The 23295-nt window shown below is 52.1% G+C and overlaps 1 protein-coding gene across 2 annotated transcripts; it reads left to right on the top strand.

Annotated features, from left to right (window-relative positions):
- Positions 1–220: 220 nt before the first annotated feature.
- On the top strand, positions 221–18757 carry IL4R (interleukin 4 receptor). 2 transcript variants are annotated; one of them, XM_065892679.1, is made up of 9 exons: positions 221–290; positions 703–862; positions 2583–2734; positions 3626–3777; positions 8774–8930; positions 12255–12354; positions 14154–14232; positions 15652–15701; positions 17194–18757. In XM_065892679.1, exons 1-9 carry the CDS (start codon positions 221–223, stop codon positions 18755–18757), a joined length of 2484 nt encoding a protein of 827 aa, XP_065748751.1. The 2 variants fall into 2 exon arrangements, with proteins under 2 accessions (XP_065748751.1, XP_065748752.1); XM_065892680.1 differs by having other exon boundaries at positions 221–294; positions 728–862.
- Positions 18758–23295: the final 4538 nt, after the last annotated feature.

The following is a 23295-nucleotide window of genomic DNA, read 5'->3' as shown; positions in this document are numbered from 1 at the left end:
TGAATTTGAAGAGCAGCAGGAAGTAAAGGTGTGCAGGGGGGCAGGTGCAGGCCCGGTGGAGAGGGAGGCGGGGCCGGGCGGAGGGGGCATGCGGCGGAGGGGGAGGGCTGTATCTGGAGGCGAGCTCTGAAAGCTGGGCTCGGGATGATGGGGACCGTGGGAATCATGAATCAGCGCTAACGGGCTCACTTGCTCCCAGCAGGCGCTGTAGGATCTCCCAATGGGGTGGCTTCGCTCTGGGCTCACGTTTTCGGTGGGCTGTCTGATCCTGGTGTGGGCGGCAGGCTGTGGTAAGTCACCATCTCTCATTCATTCATTCCTTCCTTCATTCAGCAAACCTTTACAGTATTGATTGTTTCTGCGCCAGGCTCGCGCCGTGGGATAGATGCCTGTGATGGTGGGACAGCTACCCTTAGACTGACATATTTTTCCTTTAATTCGGCCAAGGGCAGGTAGTTGCATTTGCATACCATAAAGGTGCATTTGGTCTGTCTCCGCCGATGGACCCCGTACCCAAGGGTATTTCTTCAGCTGCAGGCATCACCCCAGTGCCAGCTGGGAAGCTCACAGAGCCCCATTCCTGACCCCTGCATTGTGAGGACCGTGCCTCGGACAGTGGTTTTGTTGTTTTGTGATGGGCCCCTTGGTCTGTGGGCTGGTTTCCGACTCATCCCTCTTGGTCGTCAGGCTCCAGCTGCTCAGAGGTCTCCTGTGTCTCCCCAGAGAGTGTGAGGGTCCTGCAGGGACCCACCTGCTTCTCCGACTACGTCAACATCTCCACCTGTGAGTGGGAGATGGCCTGGCCCACCAACTGCAGAGCTGAGCTCCGCCTGTTCTACCAGCTGAAATTCTTCTACTTTGAGTAAGCCTGGGCTGGAACTGGGAGTTGGGGAAGGTTTGCCTCGGAATTCGCCTGGCCCACGTGGTACCCCGGAGTGCGTGTGCTAAATGCGGTTCACGGGGGCTTACTGGGCGTGGTAGAGGTGAGGTGCCCTGGGGTGCAGCGTGTGTAAGACACAGCGAGTGCGTCACGGTGCTCCAAGCTCAGTGTCACCGAGGCACGTGGCATGTGGATGTGGTGGAATCCTGGACTAGACCAGCAGTTCTCAAGCTTTTTCATCTCAGGACTCTCTTGTGTACTTAAGGATTAAGGGACTTTCTAGGTGGTCCAGTGGCTAAGAGTCCATACTCCCAGTGCAGGGGGCCCAGGTTCTATCCCTGGTCAGGGAACCAGATCCCACATGCCGCAACTAAGAGTTCGCATGGTGCAACTAAAGATCCTGCATGCTGCAACTAAGACCCGGTGCAACCAAAGAAAGAAAGAAAGAAAGAAAAGAATTAGTGAGGACCCCCAAAGCTTTAGTCTGGGTAGCTCACATCTATCAATATTTCCCCTATTGGAAATTAAAACAGAAATTTTAAATCACAACAGCCCACAAGTTCACATTCAACAGGCTGGTGGAGCTACGGCATCATCACACATCGTGTACCCTCTGGAAAAGTCCACGGTACACTTGTGAGAGAAGGAGAGTGGAAATGGCAACTAATGTTGGAGTATTACTATGAAACCAGTTTGACCCAGTGGAATCCCAGACCACACTTTGAGAACCTCTGGGCTAGGCCATTGTTTGGGGGTGCAGTGTTAGCAGTGGAGTTCACAGCAATGGTTGGTGGACCATGGAACTTGGGATATGTTTTTCCAGGTGGTTCACTGGGATAATCCATGGTACATAGGGGTAATCACTGGTATAGGTGGTGCTCCAGGACATGATCCAGTACACAAGGCACACAGTTATGGAGCACATTGGGATATACAGCACACCTGATGTGGGCTACACTGACAGAGCTGTTATTCCACGATATACTAAGGTGGACCAGCTGTGCTTCTGTATGTGATACATTGGCCTAGACCAGGGATCTGCAAACTATGGCCCATGGGCCACATCTGGCCTACCACCTGTTTTTGTAAATAAAGTTTTATTGACACACAGCCATGCCCATTTGTTTACATATTGTCTATGGCTGGGGCTTTTTTGTGCTGTATCAGCAGAGTTGTGTAGTTGGAACAGCAAGAGTATGGCCCTCAAAGCCCCAAATATTTACCATCTGGCCCATTACAGAAGACGTTTGCTGACCCCTGGCCTAGTCCATGAGACATGGGGTTGGCTGTTTTGGGTGACACGTTAGGATTAGGCTGTGGGGCACAGGGTATGTGCCTGCCAAGCCACAGTCCGCTGTACTGGGCTAAACTGTGCTACCAGAGGGGTGCTGGAACAGACACATACGTTGTTACAAATTCTTTCATGCTGTGGGTTCTTCCCTTTTGCTGGCTTTCAGGGTCCAAGGCTGGGGTCAGGGGCGGATAAGAGTCCATGGTGGGTGTGGTGAGGGGCTGTGACCAGCAGGGAGGTGGTCCCAGGCCCCTGTCCCCATTGCATCCTGGCCACTCTGCTCTCAAGTTCCCAGATCTGGTCCTTGAGGCAGGGTGACCAGGAAGCTGGAAGGGCCTGTGGTTCCTTGAGGTGTATCCTGGGATGCCCGTGGGTCACATGACCAGCCTAATGTAACATCTGTGTCTGCAGAAACCACACGTGTGTCCCCGAGAACAGAGCTGGCGCGGTGTGCGTGTGCCATATGCATATGGATAACGTGGTCAGTGTGGACACCTACCAGCTGGACCTGTGGGCTGGGGAGCAGCTGCTGTGGAAGAGCTCCTTCAAGCCCAGTGAGCATGGTGAGCAGGGCGGGGCTGCAGCTGTTCCCACAGCTCTCACCCTCTGTCAACTGTTCAGCTGCTGCTTCTTCAGACAGTCTAGACCATGGGAGGCTGACCTTATCCTGGTACCCAGAGTTCTCGCAGGAATTCCCCAAGAGCTTGCTGGGATGTAGTGATAGGAGTTTAAAACACTACTTATTGCTGTATGATCTTGGGCAAGTCTTGTTACCTCTCTGAGCCTCAGTTTCCAAAAGACAGTTATTATCCCTATTTTGCAATTGTAAAAAACCGTACATAGTTCAGAGAAGGCAAGCAACCTGCCCTCAGGTCACACAGCTCCTCAGCAGCAGAGGCAGTATTCTCACAGAGCTCACAGTAGTCACCACTCCATCAGCAATTCCGGAAGGGCTTACTCATACCCGGAGTTGGAGGGTGTATGGGGGGGGTGATTTAAATTGACCCAGGAACGAATCCATGAATTGAAAGAATTTTTATGTGTGTGTTGATTTTAATGCTCATTATATACCTGTGATCTCATGGATATGATTGCTTTAAAAGAGACTAAGTTTTAAAACACATGAATCAAAATAAAGAAAATTACTTAGTAGATAATAATACAGAGCACAGAGATGGCCAATAGAGCGAAGGATAAAGGTAGAAAGGCCAAAGTTTGGGTTACTTTGCTTATGCATTTTGCACTCACTGTGGAAATGTAGTTAACAACCGCTAAAGTGGATTTTAGCGACATGAGAATTGGTATCAGGGTTTTAATTCTCCACTACGACGAAATCTGTGTGGTATCCCATCAACGTATTACGGAGGTGGTGAAAATCTAAATGGTCTGCAGGCCGGGCCGGGCCTCCTCCTGACGCCCAGCCCAGCCCCTCACCAGGCACCACTTCTCTGCAGTGAAACCCCTGGCGCCCAGAAACCTCACTGTTCACGCCAACATCTCCCGCACGTGGCTGCTGACGTGGAACAACCCGTACCCTCCTGAGAATCACCTATACTCCGAGCTCACCTACCTGGTCAACATCTCAAATGAGAACGACCCCACGGATGTGAGTGGGCGCCCTGTGGGGTCTCTCTGTGACCTCTTGAGACTCAGACGGGTCAAGACTCAGGCTCTGGGGTGGGAGATGGGGAAAGTGACCCGCGATTGGACAGCAAACCCTGGGGATCTGGACCCCCAGCTTCTCCTCTGGCTCTATGCCAGGACCAGGCCCTCCACCGCTCTAGGCCCCTGATTCCCAGCGTGCAGACAGGGGAGTTTATTACCGGGCACTGTTCCTCATCTATAAAGAAGGACTCTGGACCACATTTGTTTCCCAGGGGGCGGGACACTTGGGATTTTAGGTGATACCTCCAAACACACTTAAATGAGCGAATCCCAGGGTGAGACGGTCACTCCACGCCCGCGCTCCTGCCCGACCCTGACTGTCAAGGGAGGCATCTCAGCTGAGCTGATTGATTTACTAATTCTTCTCTTTAACAGAGAGAAGAGGCTGCAGGCTCAGAGCCTTCCCCCAGAAAACAAGTTCAGCCGAAATTTCATGCCGTTACGTGGTTTTGATGGCATTTACTTTATGAGATGCTCACGGCATTTCGTACTTGCTTTCCAGTCATAGCAGTGGCAGTGAGGTTCCATTTTATTTTATCTTATTCTATTCTATTATTTTTTTTATGAAGTTCCTTTTTAAAAAAACGAATGTATTGACATTTTTTAAATAGGGAGAGCTGATTTGTAGGAAACGATGAAGTAAATAATCACAGGGGCTACACAGTGGGTGGCTTGGCCTGCCTCTATTTTAGGTGCAACTGGGGGTGGAGGCCATTTGCAGCCACCCATGTTTTCCCCTCAGATATTCCCATTGCAGGGATGACATGTGAATACCAGGGGCCCCAGAGTCCTACAGAGCTGGGTTCCAGTACCTGCCCTGCCACTTGCTGCATGACCTTGAGGTTTTTGCTGAACCTCTTTGTGCCTCAGTTTCCCCATCTGTAACATGGCGATAACAAGAGTACCCATCCCATAGGGCTGTGGAGAGCAGGCAATATATGACACAGACAGGCTCCCCTGTCATAAACGTCATCCTCCTTTTCTCCTGAGTGCCACTGGCCTTGGAAATCCCATCTGACTCTCCCTCCCGCGCCCAGGCCTGTAACTGTTGAGGGTCTGCTGGGAGCCATGCCCTCGTGTCCCGGGACCCAGGCTGGCCTGGCTTCGGCTGCCGGGGAGCAGGCCCCTGACATCTTGAGCTATCACATCAGCTTCCGTCCCTGCTTCTTCTCTTCCTGGCCAAGCCGGGGTTGGGGGGGGGGGGGCGGTGGCAGGTGTTGATTTACATCTCTCAGGTGTGGTTTTCCTCCTTGGCACTGGGCCAGGATGTGGGGTAGAAGCAGGAGTGGGGCAGCCAGGCTCTCAGAGCAGTCGAGGAGAGGTGGTTGGCACAGACACTGAGGAAAGACGCAGGGTCAGTTTTGTCAGTAAATCCCCTTCCCGTTCCTGGGCCTGTGCAGGCTTCGTTCAGGGCATAGGCTGGAGGGGAGAGAAGGGTACAACCTATAGGGTCCAAAGGAATATCAATTATTTGCTTATCATGGCTGGATCCAGGTTCCAGGAATCTCCATCCTTTGTTCCTGCTTTATTCTATGTTGGCTTCACTTTTAGGCAGGCTCTTCCCTCATGTAGCTGCCAATATGTCTACTAGCAGGTCCAGGCCTGCATCTTAAAACCGCAGTGGGAAAAGTTCTCTCCAGATAGTCCCAGTAAAAGTCCTGGGGCCAATGATCAGTTACCTGCCTGGGATCACATGCCACTCTCTGAACCTGTCGCAGGCTGTGGGCAGGAGACGGGGTGCTGGTGCAGTGTTCTCACTGGCCAGGGCTGAGTCACATGCCCACCTCTGGAGCAGGTCAGGTCAGCCTCACCCAAACCAGATGGGCTGAAAATGAAGGAGGGGTGGCTCCCCAAAGGAAGTTCTGCAGAAGAGGAAACAGAGACTGGGCTGGCTGAAACACAGCTGGGTTCAGGACCCAGCACCAGACTCCAGCCAGCGGACAGAATTGTGCCTGGGCTATGGCTTAATGGTCATGTAGGTGCTCGGGGCTGCCTCAGGCCTCAGAATTCCAGGTCCAGCTTCTCTTGCTGGTGGGGCATAATCTACTGAGACACCCTTCCCCTGTCTCTCCCTTTCCAGGGACAGAACCAGGCCCGAAGAATTCTCCTCATTAGTCATTGGCCAGAGATAGTCACATGCTCCTCTCTAACCAGTCACAGGCCAGGGAATGAAATAGCCGTGATTGGTTTAGACCAATGAGAATTAACCCTGGAACTGGAGACCGAGGCTTACCTGCCCTGAGCTTTCGGTACCTGACCCCAATTGTGTAGATGCTGGGTGGGTGCCCAGCTGTGTTTGCTACAGTCTTGCAGGTACCACCTGTGGCTCAGACTGGTGGGATCACTTCTAAAAATATTAGAAACTCGCTGTGGAATTTGGGAGGTGGAGATGCTCATTGTCCTGGATGATTTCTGGACAAGGTTCTATAATGGAGTTAGAGTTTTGGCTTGGGCAGTGAAGGATGTATAGGAGTTCTCTAGCTAGGGAATGGTAGGCCAGGCAGAGGGAACTACATGAGCCAAGGCTTGGAGGCATGAAAATTCATGGCGTATCTGAGGATTATCGGGCTGTGGGAGTGTGTACAGTGAAAAGGCAGAAAATGAGGCCACAAGCTTACTGAGGGCCATGAATGCCATGTTCATGATAATGTCGCGGGTGCTTACTATGTGCCAGGCTCAATGTGTATTATCACTAATGACTGGGAAAGCCCTGCAGGTGGGAAGGTGTTTGTCTATCCATTTTAGTGACCAGGACACTGAGGTTTGGAGAGGTGGAATGACTCACCCAGTGTCCCACAGCTGGAAATGGCCAAGCTGGGATTTGAAGCCAGGATTTGGACTGAGGGACCTGTGCTGTTCTCTTCTTCCGGATCTTTCTCTCAGAATGGTCTCCCGAACACCTGGCCTTTTTTGTTAAAAAACACACCAACCACAGGTAGTTCCTCGGAAGCTCAATTTCTTTTTTGTTTCTTAGTAAACCATTTCCCAATTCCCTACTCCTCTCTAAGGTGTGTGATTCCTTCAGTGAACCAGATCCAGCTGCTGCTTCCTGTTTACTGCGATTTAGAAAGAAAGGAACACCGGCAGTAAGAGTGTCCTTCTCTCCCTGCCCTGGTCTCCTGTCACTCCCACCCTGTCCCCAGCTTCCCTGGAAAGTTCCAGCTGCCCTCCAGTTTCTCCAGCAAGCTGTTAGGACTTTGCTTCCTTGCTGTGCACACCTCCCCTCGGCTCCCTTTACACCAGACCGTTGCCCCCAGGTGCTTCCAACCTGCCAGCAGGAGCAGTGTTGCCAGGAGCTGAGAAGGGGCTGTGGGGGATTGGAGGGGGGGCCGCGAAGGGATGGACCCTCCACAGGGGGAGAAGCCCAGGCAGAGGATTCAGGCCACTGTCGTGCTGTCAGAATCCATCCTGAACCCAAACTTTACTTCATTTTTTAATTTTTTTAAAGTCTTAAAAATAAAAGTAATATTCACATGGAGTAAAAAATTCAAAGGCTACCGAAGGACTTAGAAAGGAACTATGTTTCTCTCCTAACCCCAATCTCCAGTACCTCTCCCAGAGGTTGACCACTGCTCCCCGTCTCTTGCCAGGAGGGGAAGGCCAGGCTAGAGCAGGCAGAGGGTGTGGAGGCGTGTGTGTCCTTCTAGAGAGAGTTTATGCCTGTACGAGCAAATGTGTGTGTGTTCCTTCATCACCGTGAAGTTTTTATTATTACATGAAAATATTACTGCAAACAGAACTGCTTTAAACAGCACATATTTATTGCCCCAGAGTTTCTGGGGGTCTGGAGTCTGGGCACGGCTCAGCTGGGTCCTCTGCTTAGGGTCTCACAAGGCCGCACACACAGGGGGTTGGCCAGGGGATTGCTTCCAAGCTCCTGTGATGTTGGCAGCATCCAGTTTCTTGTGGGCTTTGAACTGAGAGCGTCGGGTTCTTGCTGACCTTTGTTGGGAGGCCGCCCGCAGTTCCTTCCCTTGTGGCCTTTTCAAAGCCAGCAAGGGGGAGAGAGTCTCCTAACAAGTTGGAGTTCCAGCCTTGCATAATGGAATCACACCCACGTAGTCCCTATGTATCCATCACCTTCACCATATTCTGTTGGTTAGGAACAAGTCTTAGGTCCCCCTGCCCCTTTAGGCAAGGAGAGGGGATTACACAAGGGCGTGATACAAGGTGGGGTCACGGGGCCATATGAGTCTGTCTGCCACCATCACTATGCCTTCTCCCTCTATGTTTTGAACATGAAAGGCAACAGACAACACATACTAATCTTCATGTTACCTTTTTCACTTAACAACAGATCTTGAACCTTCCTTCCCAGTTGGGGCTAGGTTGGGCGGGACTGAGACGATGGGCCGTTGTGTTTGGGCTTGACTGTGGAGCCTCTAGAGAGCCCTTGAAGGAGAGAGGGGGACGCGGTGACCCTGTCTGTGCCCCAGAAAGATCGCTCTCGTGCTCCCCGCATGCCTGGCCCTGTCCAAAGTGCTTACCTGTGTTAACCCACTTAATCCTCACAGGAACCCTGGGAGGTAGGCACTTTTATTATCGCCATGTTGCAGAAGACATCAAGGTCCAGAGAAATTATGTCACTTATCTAAGGTCACACAGCCAGAAAGTGGCGGCAGGAACTCTTACCTGCATTTTACAGATGAGGAAACTAAAACTCAGAAAGGTTCATTGACTTGCCCCAGTAACGTCAAAATGGCTGATCAGGGTGGGAGTGAGGGTCAGGGTAAGGACTGATTCCCTGACCCATCCTGCTCGATTCTGGTCACAGTTGTGGAAGTGACAAACAAGGGCCTGAAATTGGAGGAATAACCAAATACCCAGGCTGGTGGCTCTTAAACATTGTGGGGTCAGCTAAGGACAGCAGCCCGGGTGGGAGCTGGTACTCCCCTCCCCCAGACTTGGTGCACTAATGGCTCCCTTTCCTCTACCAGTTCAGAATTTATAACGTGACCTACAAGGGGCCCACCCTCCGCTTTGCAGCCAGCACCCTAAAGTCTGGAGCTTCCTACAGCGCACAGGTGAAGGCCTGGGCTCAGAGCTACAACAGCACCTGGAGTGAGTGGAGCCCCAGCGCCAAGTGGCTTAACTGTGAGTATCCTGCAGGGAGTCCTGAGCAGTCGGCCGCGCCGTGTGGCTTGCAGGATCTCAGTTCCCTGAAAACGGAACCAGGGATTGAACCTGGGCCACGGCGATGAAAGCCCGGAATCCTAACCACGAGGCCACCAGGGAATTCCCAGCAGTCAGCATCTCTGTTCCCCACTTTCATTCTGTGGCCAGAGACTTCCCCAAGCCAAACGTCTGGTTTCCGTATCACAGGATGCTCTAACTGCAGTGACAGAATTACCAGCTGATGTGGTGTACTGGTCAGGGTAGGGTAGGTTACAGTAAAGCCCACAAGTTCTGCGGCTTAGCACGGTAGAAATATGTTTCTTGCTCACATAACAATTCAACACGAACTTTGCTGATTGGTAGGTGGTTTTCCTCCCTGTGGCTCCGTCATTCTCTAGGACAGAGATTCTCAGCCTTTCTGTATCATGGACCCCTTTGGCAGTCTGGTGAAGCCTGTGGACCTCATCTCAGAATAATATTTTTATTCTTTTTAATTTTTAATTTTATTTTAGAGTACAGTTGATTCACAACGTTATGTTAGTTTCAGGTGTACAGCAAAGTGATACAGTTATACATATTCATATATCTATTCTTTTTCAGATTCTTTTCCCACGTAGGTTATTACAGAGTATTGAGTAGAGTTCCCTGTGCTGTACAGTAGGTCCTTGTTGATTATCTATTTTGTATATAGCAGTGTGTATGTGCCAGTCCCAACCTCCCAATTCATCCCTCCTCCCCACCTTCCCCCCTTGGCAACCACAAGCCAGAATAATATTTTTAAACGTATAAAATAAAATACAGGGCTCCCCTGGTGGCGCAGTGGTTGAGAGTCCGCCTGCCGATGCAGGGGACACGGGTTCATGCCCCGGCCCGGGAAGATCCCACATGCCGCGCAGCGGCTGGGCCCGTGAGCCATGGCCTCTGAGCCTGCGCGTCCGGAGCCTGTGCTCCGCAACGGGAGAGGCCACAACAGTGAGAAGCCCGCGTACCGTTAAAAAAAATAAAAATAAAAATAAAATAAAATAAAATACATAGGCCTTTAAGGGAAACCTAATTTTATTGAAATGCGATTATAAAGGGATTTTAAAATATATTTGTTATCTAGGAATACATGCTTCTTTAATAACACATTAAAAACAGGATCTAGTGGTAGTTGTCATAAATACTGTAATTTCAAAGTAGATGAACATAAATGGCATTTCCTGCTACTGCAGCTGTCAGGTGATTTGAGAATAGCTGTGACTTCTGATGGGGGCTAAGTAACTGATGCTGCTATTGCTGTGGTTTGCTCCCTCTATTCCTAATGGGAGGAAATGCCAGGTTTCAGAAGTTCGTGAAAACAAAGATATCATTTCTTTCCCATCCAAGTTCCCAGACCCCTGAATCCTAACGGCAACCATGTTGGAGGTCTGTGGACCCCAAGTTAAGAATCCCTGCTCTGTGGACCTGCCATCATCTGCATCCAGCCAGCAGAAAGGGAATGAGAGCGGGGAGACCACACCTGCTTCTTAAAAGTCTTAGCCCAGAAGTGACACACATCCCTTCCTCTCAAGCTCTATTGGTGGAGCTGGTCACATGGCCACACATAGCTGTAAGGGATTCTGGGAAATGTAGTCCCTCACCTGGTAGCTGCATCCTCCAAACAACTCTTTGTGACTTTATCACACTTTTGCAAAAGCGTATTGAATTATCTTACATAAAATGGAGTCTTTATTTTATTTATTTTTGGCCGCGCAGCATGTGGGATCTTAATTCCCCCACCAGGGATCGAACCCATGCCCCCTGCAGTGGAAGTGCAGAGTCCTAATCACTGGACCGCTGCCAGGGAATTCCCCTAAAATGAAGTCTTGCCAGTGGACCTTCCTGGTTCATACAGCCGCTCAGTTACATCACCCCAGAGTCTTTTCTTTCCCTCTGCCATCCCTAGCATGGTAGCATTTTATCTTTGCCCTTGTCACCTCATGGCCCCAAGTTGTCTGCCGCACACACCCTCATGCCCAAGACCCAAAGCAAATGGAAGGCTGCCACAAGGAGTGCATCCCGTGCATCTCTTATCATGAAACAAAAACATTTCCAGTCCTGGTGGCCTTTCCCTTGCCTTGCATTGTTCAGGACTGTCACGTGGCCTCTCCCAACTGCAAGGGAGGCTGGGAACTGAAATGTCTGAAAAGGGGACTAGTTTTGGCCCACGATTGGCCCCAACCTCAGGGTGGGCACATTGCAGCCTAGCAAAGAAGAAGGGGAGATAGCTGTTGCATGGTGGAGGCTGCCTCGGGCATCATCCGTACAATGGGGAGAAGGAAGGGCTGTTGAGAACATTCAATGAAGGAAGGATTCTTCAAAGTGCTGGGCACAGTGGTGAGTGGCAGGTACCCCAACCCAACCCACCCACGCCCCTCTCAGCATCGCCTATCCTGTTCCATGGATACCTCTTGACCACCTGTCTCCCACTCCGGGCTGTGAGCTCTATGGGTAGTATCTGCTCTGTGTCTATATCTCCATTGCCCAGTATGGTGCCAAGCACACAGTAAGTGCTTGGGAAAGTTTTGTCAAATTGATTTGATTCTTCCTTTAACCTGCAGAAGGGAACGGAAATAACTTGTATGGGACAGATACCATGTGCTGGACACTCATTATTTCCACAGATATTTCTTGAGCTCCTACTACGTGCTGGCCTAGTGGTGAACAAAATAGGCAGAAATCCCTGTTCTTGTGGAACTGACATTCTAGAGGGGGAGACAGAAAATAAACAAGTAAATAAAAATATAAATGAGATCTAGATCCCGAGGACAATAATTCTGGGAAAGAAATAAAGCAAGGAGAGGGGGCCAGCTGTGTGAATGGACATGCAGGCACGGCTTCAAGTGTATATTAAATCGTACAATCCTCAGAACAACCCTATGAGTCAAGTAGTTATTAACCCCGTTGCACAGAGAGGAAACCAAGGTACAGAGTGAGTGAGGGGCTTGTCCTGGGTCGCCAGCTAGTATATGACAGAGTCAGGCTTCGAACTGGGGCCGTCCAGCTCCAGAGTCTCTGCCCTTGACCTCACTTATTTCAAAAAAGAGAAAGCAGCACGTTCAAGATCCTGAGGTGGCCCCGAGCTTTGGAGGAACGGGACAGCAAGGAGGCCGATGTGGCGAGGGCTCAATGTGCAAGAGAGGGGAGTAGGAGGGGATGCAGCGGCCAGCTCACGCAGAGTCTTGGAGGATGCTTTCACGAGGCCTCGGTCTCCTGCTCTGGGAAATGGAGACCAGGCTGGACGCAGCGCGATGCAAGCTCACAGCTTCCCTCCACTTCCAGACTACGAGGCGACCTTGGAGCAGCGCCTCCCACTGGGCGTCAGCATCTCCTGCGTCGTCATCCTGGCTGTCTGCCTGTCCTGCTATGTCAGCATCATCAAGTGAGTCCCGAGCTGTGCAGGAGGCTGCCAAGCCAGCCCCCTGTGGTGTGGAGTGGGTGGGAATTTCCCCTCTGATCTGTCAGCTTGCAGCCCTTTCTCATTCAACGATAGATATTTATTGAGCAGCTACTATGTGCGAGGCACTGAGACCGACAGGGACCCTGTGTCCTTGGGGAGGCACAAGATGCCAGGCCACCCAGTAACCATGGCTGTTTTCCATAGTGATCCTTGCGCTGAAGGAGATATGCCAGGGCAAGGGGGTGAAATGCTCCAGGGGCTGTTTTGGATGGGGAGGCCAGTGTGGGCCCCTCTGACGAGGTGTTTGAGCTGAGACCTGACTAGGGGAAAGGAGCTGTCCAGGGCAGGAGCTGGGGGCAGGGCCTTCCTTTGGCAGAAGTGAGATGGATCACGCCCAAGGTATGGCCCAGACACTTGAAGGCACGTGGCAATAGACAGAGGAATTCTAGATGACTGTCCTGCAGAGTCAGACCTGGGTTCAGATCCTGGCCTTTGTGCTTCGTAGCTGTGTGACCAAGTTTCTGAACCTCTGTTCAGCCTTGGGTCCCTATTTCATCAGTCCCAAGAGTCCTAAGGGACTCCCCGATCACTCGGTGTAGGGGGGCAGAAGGAACCTTGTTTCCAGTGAGCTTGAGCCCTTGGAATCATGGAGTCTCAGAGCCTCAGTCCTCCCACCTCTGAAATGGGACGAGCGGGCCCCGGTTGACCACTTAAGGATAGCGATGGTTGAGGATTGATGTGAGCAAGTGTCTGCACTCTGCCGGGCACACAGTAGGTGTGCAGGGAATGCAAGGTCCCCTCTCCACGTCTGTTGCTGATGCCTCTGAGCCCCCTGGGCTGGTCTTTCTCCTTCTCTGAGCCTCAGTTTCCCCATCATCTGTCTTCCCTACCCCTACTCACTGTGTTCCAGTGCTCCAACCTTGCTGTTCTTTGAATGCCCCAAGCAAGATCTTCCCTTGGAGCCTTTGCACTTGCTGTGCTCTCTGCCTGGAAAGCCCTTTTTCCAGGCATCACCGAGACTGACTCCTCCTCCACCTACAGTTGCCTCTCAGAAGTCACCTCCTCAGGGAGGCCTTCCTGGATCACACTATTCCTCTCTAGTCCCTATCTTCTTTATTTTTATCCCTGGCACTTATCGCCAGGAATGAATGGTGTCACATAATCATGTCTGCAGGGTTTTTGCCTGTCTTGTTCACTGTGTGTCCCCGAGGCCTGGCACAGTGAGTAGGTACTCAATAAATGTGTGTTAACTGACTGAGTGGAGTGGGTGGAGGCTAATCCAGGGGGTGTCTGAGGACCTTCCCTCCCAGCACTGACGCTCCGTGGCTCCAGGCTGACCCAGGAAGGGAGAAGGAATACCTCAGCCTCTCAGGCCATCCCAGGCCTCTCCCCAGCACCTTATCCTCAGCTGCTCCAGAGTAAAGGTTGTTGAAGGGGAAACCCAGAATTCTCTCTGCAGCTTGAGTGTCTCCTGATTCCCTGGAACTTGTTCCCTCTGGAGCAGAGGCGGCCACATTAGGAACTCCACTCTGGGTAGCAGGATGCTGGAGCCCAAACCCGGCTCTTAGCTGTCACTTCACCTCCCTGGGCCTCAGTCTTCTCATCGGTAGAGTGGGGTTAGCAGTAGAATCTGTTTCACGGAGTGAGGGTGAGACAGCCAAAAAACCTATCGACATGATCTCTGACCCCTGATAAGTCTTGGTGACTATGATAATTTTTATGGGAGGAATGTCAACCTGTTAGTGATACAGGGACCAACATCTTGTCCTTTTCTTTTTCAGGATTAAGAAAGAATGGTGGGACCAAATTCCCAACCCAGCCCACAGCCCCCTCGTGGCTGTTGTCATCCAGGATTCTCAGGTAGGAGAGGGGGTTGGTAAGGATGCTGTGCACTGCGTGTACAGGGAAATACGACTCAAGATGTCTGGGATGTTCAGGATATTTCTTGGCTTTTGAGGTTGCACATGGGAAGTCAGGAAGGTTTCAGGGTAGGTTGAGTCAGCAGCTAGAGGCTTTCACTCCCTTCCCTTTGGCTTCCATGACTGTTCTTTCAGCCTGGGTGGGAGACAGGGGTTCCTCTGGGGTTGGTTTTTTCCCTCCCTTGGGAGGAGATGATCCCTGAGGTCATCGGCATGTCATCTCTTGGCAAGGTACCTGTACCAGAGCAGGAGGCCAAAAGGAGAGGGAGAAGGGGACAGGCTTTCTGTATATTCCTCTTAGGAGCAGGAAACTGCCCCCCCAAAACACTAGCAAATCTCTCCGTTCTCATTGGCTTGAATTACATCACAGCCTCTTTCCTAAACCACTCACTTGTAAGGAGTGGGAATACTTGAGACCAACCAGGTGGCCACCCCTGAGCTATGGATGGGGTCAGCTTCCCCAATGCGATGGCCAGGTGGGGTTTGCCTTAGTGCCATCAGGGTTCTCTAGGACAGGGGGAGGCGGGGATACAGGTCCCGTCTAGAACAGAAGGTCTGAGTGTCCTCAATTCTCCAGGGACCCTGTAGCAGGCTCTGGAGTCCAGTGGTACTGGCTTTGAACCCTGGCTCTGCCACTAACCTGCAGGTTAGACTTAACAAGTTGCTTAACTTCTCTGAGCCTCAGTTTTCTTGTGTGGGTTATAGCAGTGGTTATAACAGGACTGGTGTTGGAATTCACCGAGACAATCCACATGAAGTGTATATTACAGCGTCCTGCACATAGTGTCGTTTATGTATCAGTTAGATTTTGCTGTGTAACAAATCATCCCAAAATTTAGAAAGTTAAAACAGTAGCCACTTATGTAGCTCTTGCTTCTGCAAGTCTGTAGTTGGGCTCTGCTCAGCAGTGGGGGTGGAAGGATCCTGGGTTTGGCTGGGCCTGTACCAGTGGCCTCACTCGCAGGTCTGGCAGGTGGCTGACACATCTGGGGCCATGGAGGTTACTAAGCCATGTATGTGTCTGTTATCCTTCAGCAGGCTGACCCAGTTAGCACAGTATCACTTCCACCACATGCTATTGGTCAAAGCCAGTCACACAGCCACGCCAGATTCAGGGATGGGAGGAGCTTCAGAGACTGTGGCCATTTTTGCCATCAGCCACAGCAACTTAATAGTGCAGCCTCCTTAATTCTCAGAAAACTGAGGCTCAGAGAGGGGAAGTGACCTGATCAGACCTCAGACCTGTGTGATGTCAAGACTCAAAGTCTTCTCACGGCAAACACGTGCCGAGCATTGCTGGACGATAGGCTGGGCCGGCAGGCCTCTCGGCTCTGTGTCACTGGCTGTCTCTATGTTTTAGGTGTCACTGTGGGGGAAGCGGTCCCAAGGCCAGGAACCAGCCAAGTGTCCGTATGTATATGAACTTGGATCATCGCCTATGTGGATTTGGAAGGGGATGGAATTGGGGTGGTGGGCCCCATCTTGAGAGTCTGCCTTATCTTCCTTGTTCAGCACTTGTCCTGTGACACTAGACTTCAAGAGATAGCAGGGGGAGGGGGTGGTCTGGGTAGGTCAGCTGCTGGCTGAGTCCCCTGAGTTTCACTGGGGGTCAGGTACATACTGAACCCCCTTGGGATGCCCAGTCTGTTCTGAGCAAGCCTGATGGGGGTAACAAGCAGGGCAGCTGTACCACTTGTTAAACTGTTGACATAGTGGCATACTGGTGGGCAGATACCACTATCCTGGACCCTTGAATATGCCACCATCTTCCTGGCCTCCTTAGCCCCTCTCTCAGGGCCCCTTGAACCTACCCACAATCCAGTAACTGAAGGGTTTATACCTAGCACAGCAGGGGACTCCAGGATGCTGCCCCAGCCCTAGGACTCCCCAGCCATTCTAATTGGCCCTTACTTATGCTATGGTGTTGATAGGTATTTTATTTTTATTTATTTTTTAACGTCTTTATTGGAATATAATTGCTTTACAATGTTGTATCAGTGTCTGCTGTATAACAAAGTGAATCAGCTATATGTATACATATATCCCCATATCCACTCCCTCTTGCGTCTCCCTCCCACCCTCCCTATCCTACCCCTGATAGGTATTTTAAATACCGTCATCCCTGACAAAGACTTCTCCTTATTCAATAGATTGAGTTTATATTATATGCCAGGCTCCAGAAATCCCAAAGTAAGACACAGGCCCTGCCTTCAAGGAGTTCCCAATCTAGTAGCGAGGGTGGACTGATAGATTATTGATTATAAAGTCTGGAAGTGTGTTTGCAACAGATAGACATTGATGCCCACCAGGGTCCTCGGCCTTCCCTAGTCAAGAGAAATTGACTAGATGCCAGACAAGAAATTCAGGCAAGGCTTTACTGGGGCCCCTGCTGCAGTGGGGTGGGGCGGGGTGGGTGAGGGGCTGGGGGGTGTTGGAGAACAAGTAGCAGGTTCTCTTGCCCACTCCCCGAGGGGGGCAGGCGAGCTGGTTCCTGATATGGGGTGAGGGTTAGGGGTGTGTCCAGGGATTGGGCCGGAGGGGTGGCTTAGGTGTTTTGCCCACCCCTCTGGTGGTGTGAAGTGCAGGCGGCATGCGCAGTACCCTGGTTTTGCTCCTGGCTCTTCAGAAGTGGCAGTTGCGTCTTTTGGCCTTTCTGTATCTTTTGTACAAGCCCCAACTGCGCGTGCAGCCAGTTTTTTTTAGTCCCATGTAGTTTCTTTGTATTTTGTTGCTGGAGGTGAGGTTTGTCCACTTGCAAGCATTGAAGCACTACAGCAAAGGGTCCTGGGTCCCAGCCTGTCTCAACATCAGTCCAGGGTGATTTTGAGCTGGGCTTTGAAGGATGAATAGGAGATCTTTTCAAGTGGAGAAACTGAACCCTGATCGAACTTTGCTCTTGTAGACACTGGAAGACTTGTCTTGCCAAGCTTCTGCCCTGTTTACTGGAGCATGGCATGGAAAGGGATGAAGATTCCGCCAAGGCTGCTAGAAACGAGCCTTTCCAGTGTCCTGGAAAAGTAGCATGGCACCCCATGGAGGTCAACAAGACAATCCTCTGGCCAGAGAGCATCAGCTTTGTTCGGTGCGTGGAGCTGTTTGAGGCCCAAGTGGAGAATGAAGAAGAGGAAGTGGAGGAAGATAAAGGGAGCTTCTGCCCATCACCTGACAGCAGTGGGGGCAGCTTCCAGGAGGGCAGGGAGGGCATCGCAGCCCGACTGACAGAGAGCCTGTTCCTGGACCTTCTCGGGGGCGAGGATAGGGGCTTTAGCCCACAGGGCTTGGAGGAGTCCTGCCTTCTTCCACCTTTAGAAAATCCAAGTGTTCAGAGGCCCTGGGCCACGTCCCCAAGTGTGGAGCCCCAGGAGGCATCGTCTGAGGACAAGGAGCCTTTGAACCCAGAGTCAAGTCCTCCAACCCAGAGCCCAGCCAGGCTGGCTTTCCCAGAGATGCCCGGCGTCATCGCAGACAACCCCACTTACCGCAGCTTCAGCACCTTCCTGAGCCAGTCCTCAGGCCCTGGAGAGCTTGACTCAGACCCGCAGCTGGCCGAACACCTGGGGGAAGTGGACCCCGGCATCCCCGCCGGCCCCCAGCAATCTGCACCGCCCAGCGCACTCCAGCCTGAGCCAGAAACGTGGGAGCAGATCCTGCGCCAGAGCGTCCTCCAGTGCAGGGCAGCCCCGGGCCCCGCCTCGGCCCCCAGCAGTGGCTACCGGGAGTTTGTGCAGGCCGTGAAGCAGGGCGGCGCCCGGGACAGCGGGCTGGAGGGCTTTGGCCCTTGCGGAGAGGCTGGCTACAAGGCCTTCTCCAGCGTGCTCGCTGGCACCGCTAGCTGCCCGGGGACATCTGGGCTTGAGCCCAGCAGTGGGGAGGGGGGCTACAAGCCCTTCCAGAGCCTCACTCCTGGCTGCCCCAGAGCCCCTGCCCCAGTCCCCGTCCCCCTGTTCACCTTTGGACTGGACGTGGAGCCCCCTTACAGCCCTCAGGACTCACTCCTCCCAGGCAGCACCCCAGAGTGCCCTGGTTTGGAGCCAGTGGTCAAGGGACAAGACAGCCAGAAGCCCCTGCTATCCCCGGAGCCAACCACAGACCCCCTCGGGGATGACCTGGCCAATGGCATTGTCTACTCAGCCCTCACCTGCCACCTGTGTGGCCACCTGAAGCAATGCCACGGCCAGGAGGAACGTGGCAAGGCCCACATCGAGGCCAGCCCCTGCTGTGGCTGCTGCCATGGGGACGGGTCCTCACCCCCGGTGAGCCCCCTGAGGGCCCTGGACACCCAGCTCGGTGGGGCTCCTTTGGAGGCCAGCCTCTCTCCGGCCTCCCTAGCACCCTTGGGTGTCTCAGAGGAGGGTAAGTCCCCCGTGTTCTTCCAAACTGCCCCCAACAACGCTCAGAGCTCAAGCCAGACCTCCACGGTGGTGGCCATGCTCTCCCCAGGGCCCACGTGCACGGACGCTTCCTAGGTGCGTGCCCACTTCTTGCTGGAGTCACAAGCGAAGACTGGGCCTTACCCGTGACTGCGGAATGCCTCCCTCCAGAAGGCAGCCCAGCTGGCAGGGTTCCGAAAGACTCAGGGATCCCTGCTATGAAGTGGTGAAGTTGTCCAACACTGGGGCTACGGAGACCAGCCGCCCCCGGCTCCCACCATTGGCCCGGGCTCGCCATGTCCCATGGGAGTGGAGGCACCTGCAGGGATCAGGAGGTTCCCGGGCGCCTTGGCCTGTGAATGAGCTGTTGGTCATTTCACGGGTCCACAGCTGCCCCAGTGGACGATCACTGTCACGCTCAAGGCGTGTTTTGTCCACCGAGCTGCTTTGTTACTCTTGTCTTGCCCAGGCCTGGGGTTAGCTGCCACCATCTCACTGGATCGGATGCTGAGCCTAGAAGCTAACCAAGCCAATGGGAGAATGACTTGGGAGGCCTTGGGAAACTGAGGTCCAGAAAGGGTGGTCATTTACCCAGAGACGCCCGTTCATTTAACGGAGGTTGACACTGGCAGCAGCGCCTGAGCTGCGGAGGGGCGCTTGTCAGGTGGAGTTAACAAGGACACGAAGAATTGTGATTACCGAGCAGTGACGGCTTGCTGCCAGCTTCCCACACAGCTGTAAGGTTGGGGGCTCCTGTTAATCACTGGATCCCCAGAACAAGCATGCCTGGTGACCTTGGGGCCGGCGTGTGCCCCCATGCATGCCGTTGCTGGCATCGGTGGTTCAGAGGGAGTGGCTCAGGTCTCCTGATCCAGCGAGCAGGGCGTCCGAGATGCCAACACCAGGCACATCGCCTGCACCTCGGCCCCGACCTCAGGTTGAGTAATGTGCATTGTTTGTGTACATCTCAAAAATTGTTTCATCACCTGGTGTTTGTGTTTGCTGAGGAGGGGAGAATGGGGGGGAGTGGAGTTTTGTATAAATAAAGGTTCTTTACCTCCTTCCCCACCCTTCCCACCCCATTTATTAAACAAACATACTGCCAGGCACCGTTGCGAGTGCTTTATCTCTATTAACTCGTAGAATCCTCCCATCCAGAGGTACTGAGACGAACCCAAGAGGTTAAGTAACTTCCTGTCTTCTTGGGTTTCCCCGAGACCAGGATTCAACTGCAGTTTGTTGAAATAGGTGGCGATCCCAGGAAGCCCTGCTTGGAGAGTGGGGAAAGGAGGCAGGGAAGGGCAGGAGGCAATAAAAGGTGTTATCGCACAGAGTGCCAGCGCGGGCAACAGGTGCTTCACGCCGCGGGGGAGCTTGGGCAGGCCAGGCACAGTGCATGCCTGGAGGTGGGGAGCTAGCTGTTTGTCCACCAACTCCCATCTGTCATTGGTGGAGGGCTGCTGCCAGGGGCAACTCCCCAGCACTTCCAGCTGCTCCAGGAAAAATTCCTCAGATTGATAGCTGGGGGCGTGGGGGAGGAGCGGTGTTTGAGCAGCTTTGGGCACGTGGAGATGTGGACAGGGCTGTGATTGGCAGCTGCTCCTTTGCCAAGGTCACACAGCTAGTGGCAGACCCAGAGCTGAGCCATCGCTCAGCCTCTTTGTAGGTGATCCGTGCTTAACATCTGGGCGGTCGGTGTATGGAGTGGGCCTCAGACAGGCAGGCAGGGGATCTTAAGCTCCTTTGTCTGCGATCACTCTGTGAGTAGCCGCCCTGACTGCCACGCTTGCAAAATGAAGGGCTCGGCTGTTTGAGGTTCCTTCCTGCTCTGGCATTCTACGTAATACATTACAGAGGTGATGGGGACCTCACTACCTCACATGCAGCCTAATGTTTGTGAGAACTGCCTCCTTTGTGCTGAGCCCAAATCTATCCCTTTAGCTGCCTGAGTCATCACCCCACACCCACGGTTTGCAGATGAGGGAAACTGCTCTAGAGAGGAAAAGGGACTTGCCAACGTCACACAGTGAGTGGCAGAACCTGAACTAGCCCTCTGGACCTTTTGTCTTCAAGAGTTCTTTGTAATAAAATATAATAATTTAAAATAAAAATAACTAGTTAGGACCAAGCAGTTTGCTTGGTGTTGTACACTGACTGTGTCACAGCTCTAGCGAGCAGGTTATTATCCCAACTTTACAGATAAGGGAGCAGGCCCAGAGAGGTTGAGGTTTAGCTTAGGGCCACACAACTGGGAAGTCCGGGAGCCAGAATTTGAATCCAGGTCTGATTGCAGAGTTCCCAGCCACCATGGTGTGCCATCTCATGTACAGCATGGCACCGACTCGACTGTCAGCTCTGATTAGCCTGCGGGTCATCTCAGAAAATCAAATTTTAAAACTAAGCAGCCAGTGGATAAGACTCGGTGCTTTCACTGCCATGGCCCTGGTTCAATACCTGGTCGGGGAACTAAGATCCCGCAAGCCTCGCGGGGTGGCCAAAAATAAAATAAAAACTAAGCAACCAACAGAGAAAATATATTTGGGTGAGTGCTGGAGAGCTGGTTGGATTGCAAGTCCAACAGAATTGAGACTGACTTATTCTATCCCCAGGATCTTAGGAGGAAGACACCCAACTTGTCAGCTGAGGCTCATATTACAGAATCCGCTGGGCTTTGGGAAACTGGAATGGAGAACTAGGCAGAGACACCTCCCATCTCTTATTCGGATTTCAACCCATCCTCCCAGGTTCAGGGAAGCTGGAGAGAGGTCACCGTTCTGGCTTCCCCAACCCCCTTCTCCACCTTAACACAGGGAAGGAGGAAGCAGAGAGAGCGGGAAACACATCCCACTGATGTTTACTGAGAACTTACTATGGGCCAGCCACTGTGCTGGATGTGAGGAAACTGAGTGACACAAAGTCCCTTCCCTCTTGGATCCTACAGTTCAGTGGGGTAGACAGAAATGTAAAAGACAAAAGGAAAAAATAGGAGTCTGAGATGGGGGGGGTTAGTGGAGAGGTCTTTAAGGAGGTGACATGTGAGCTGAGCCTTCAGTGACTAGAAGAACCAGGATGGACTGGAGGAAGAGCATTCCAGGCAGAGGATAGAGCAAGTGCAAAGGCCCTGGGGCACAAGGAGTTTGGCGTGTTCCCAGTAAGAAAGATCAGCTACAGCGCAGTGAGCCAGGGACAGTGGTGAGAGATAAGGTCAGGCAGGATGGGGGACTGGAGTGAGGAATTTATATTTTGGCTTAAATGCACATCAGCCCCACCCACTGAGAAACGTGGTCCAATAGACACCCATCTCTCTTCAATCTCTCCAGTCCCAAACGTAATCCATCTATCTATAAGCAGGAGCCCAGGAGAGGAAGTGGAGGCACTGGAGATGTTCCTCCAATAGGACTCCCTCTCACCTCGCAGAAGTGGAGAACTAAGGTTCCTTCTGACAACAGTGATGGGGGTGGTTAAAATCCTCCTTGCTGCTCTTCTCACTCAGGAGTGAAGTGAATCCCACCAGAAATGTGTTGATTAGCACAGGGGAGTGCCTGGCCGCCAGGGTCTTCCTTGAGAGTTTCTTTGATAAAAGACTTTTAAAAATCCCCTTAAAATCTGATCTTGACCTCCCAGGCATGTCTCCAAGTTAGGCAGGGAACCCAAGGGTCTTCGGGGTGTGAAGTCCCAGCCCCCATCTCTGCTCTCTCTGTCTCCTTTGTCCTGCCTGTGTCTTCATTTTTTTCATCTGTAAAATAAGAAGGATAATAAAATCTGCATTGGAGTGTTGTCCTGAAGTTAGTCTACATTATCATCTGCTGGGTTTACTCCAACCTGGCGGGGGCACAGGTAACAAGAGTGAAAAGATACAACCAGCTTAGAAATCTAGAATTCTCCGCCTCAGCCACTGCTCTGGGCTTCCTCCCGTGGACCAGAACCAAACAAACAACCAAAATGTTGCCTGCCGTTTCAGTCAACGAAGAATGGTGTCTGCATTCTGGTAAACAAAACTATTGCCCACCATCAAGCCTTCAGCCACTGCAGCTGCCCCAGGACAGTGAGCCCCGAAGGGAATTCGGGAGAAAAACAGGATACGCGCCCTAGACAGTTAAGATGCCCAGACTCTCGCATCTTCCCAAACACAGAAAAGCACTAAAATCATTAACTTGAGATGTCTGCTTTTTCTTGTGATTAGCAATAATCTTTCGACGTTCTACTACATGTTTTGTTTTGTTTCCGCAAAAACTCCTATAGATCCAGGCTGCTCTCTTACCTCTTTGGAACAGTTCCTCAGAGCGGTCTGAGAGGCTGTATCTCAGGCTATATAGTTCTCAGTAATGTCCCTGAATAAAACATAATTCTCAGCTTTTACGGTGTGCTTGTTTTTGTTTTGTTTTTTTCAGTAGACACTCCAAATCTCCCTGGTAAGCCCCTGATGACTCCCACTGCCATTAGTTGATCCTGACATGGGAGATCCCCAGCTCATGCCCGCCTCAGTCCCCCATGCTCTCTGGCTTCTGCCTACTCCTTTAAGGTCAGGGCTTTCCCAGACTAAGCCTGGCGAGTCACTCCTTCATTCAAATATAATTACTCCCTGACAGCAATTGTTAAAACAAAAATAAATTTCTCAAATTATGAAAGTGGAT

Source organism: Phocoena phocoena, chromosome 15 (genome assembly GCF_963924675.1).
Source record: "Phocoena phocoena chromosome 15, mPhoPho1.1, whole genome shotgun sequence".
Classification (NCBI taxonomy): Eukaryota; Metazoa; Chordata; class Mammalia; order Artiodactyla; family Phocoenidae; genus Phocoena; species Phocoena phocoena.
Note: the sequence above shows the minus strand (reverse complement) of the source record. Positions and strands in the feature narration are given on the sequence as shown.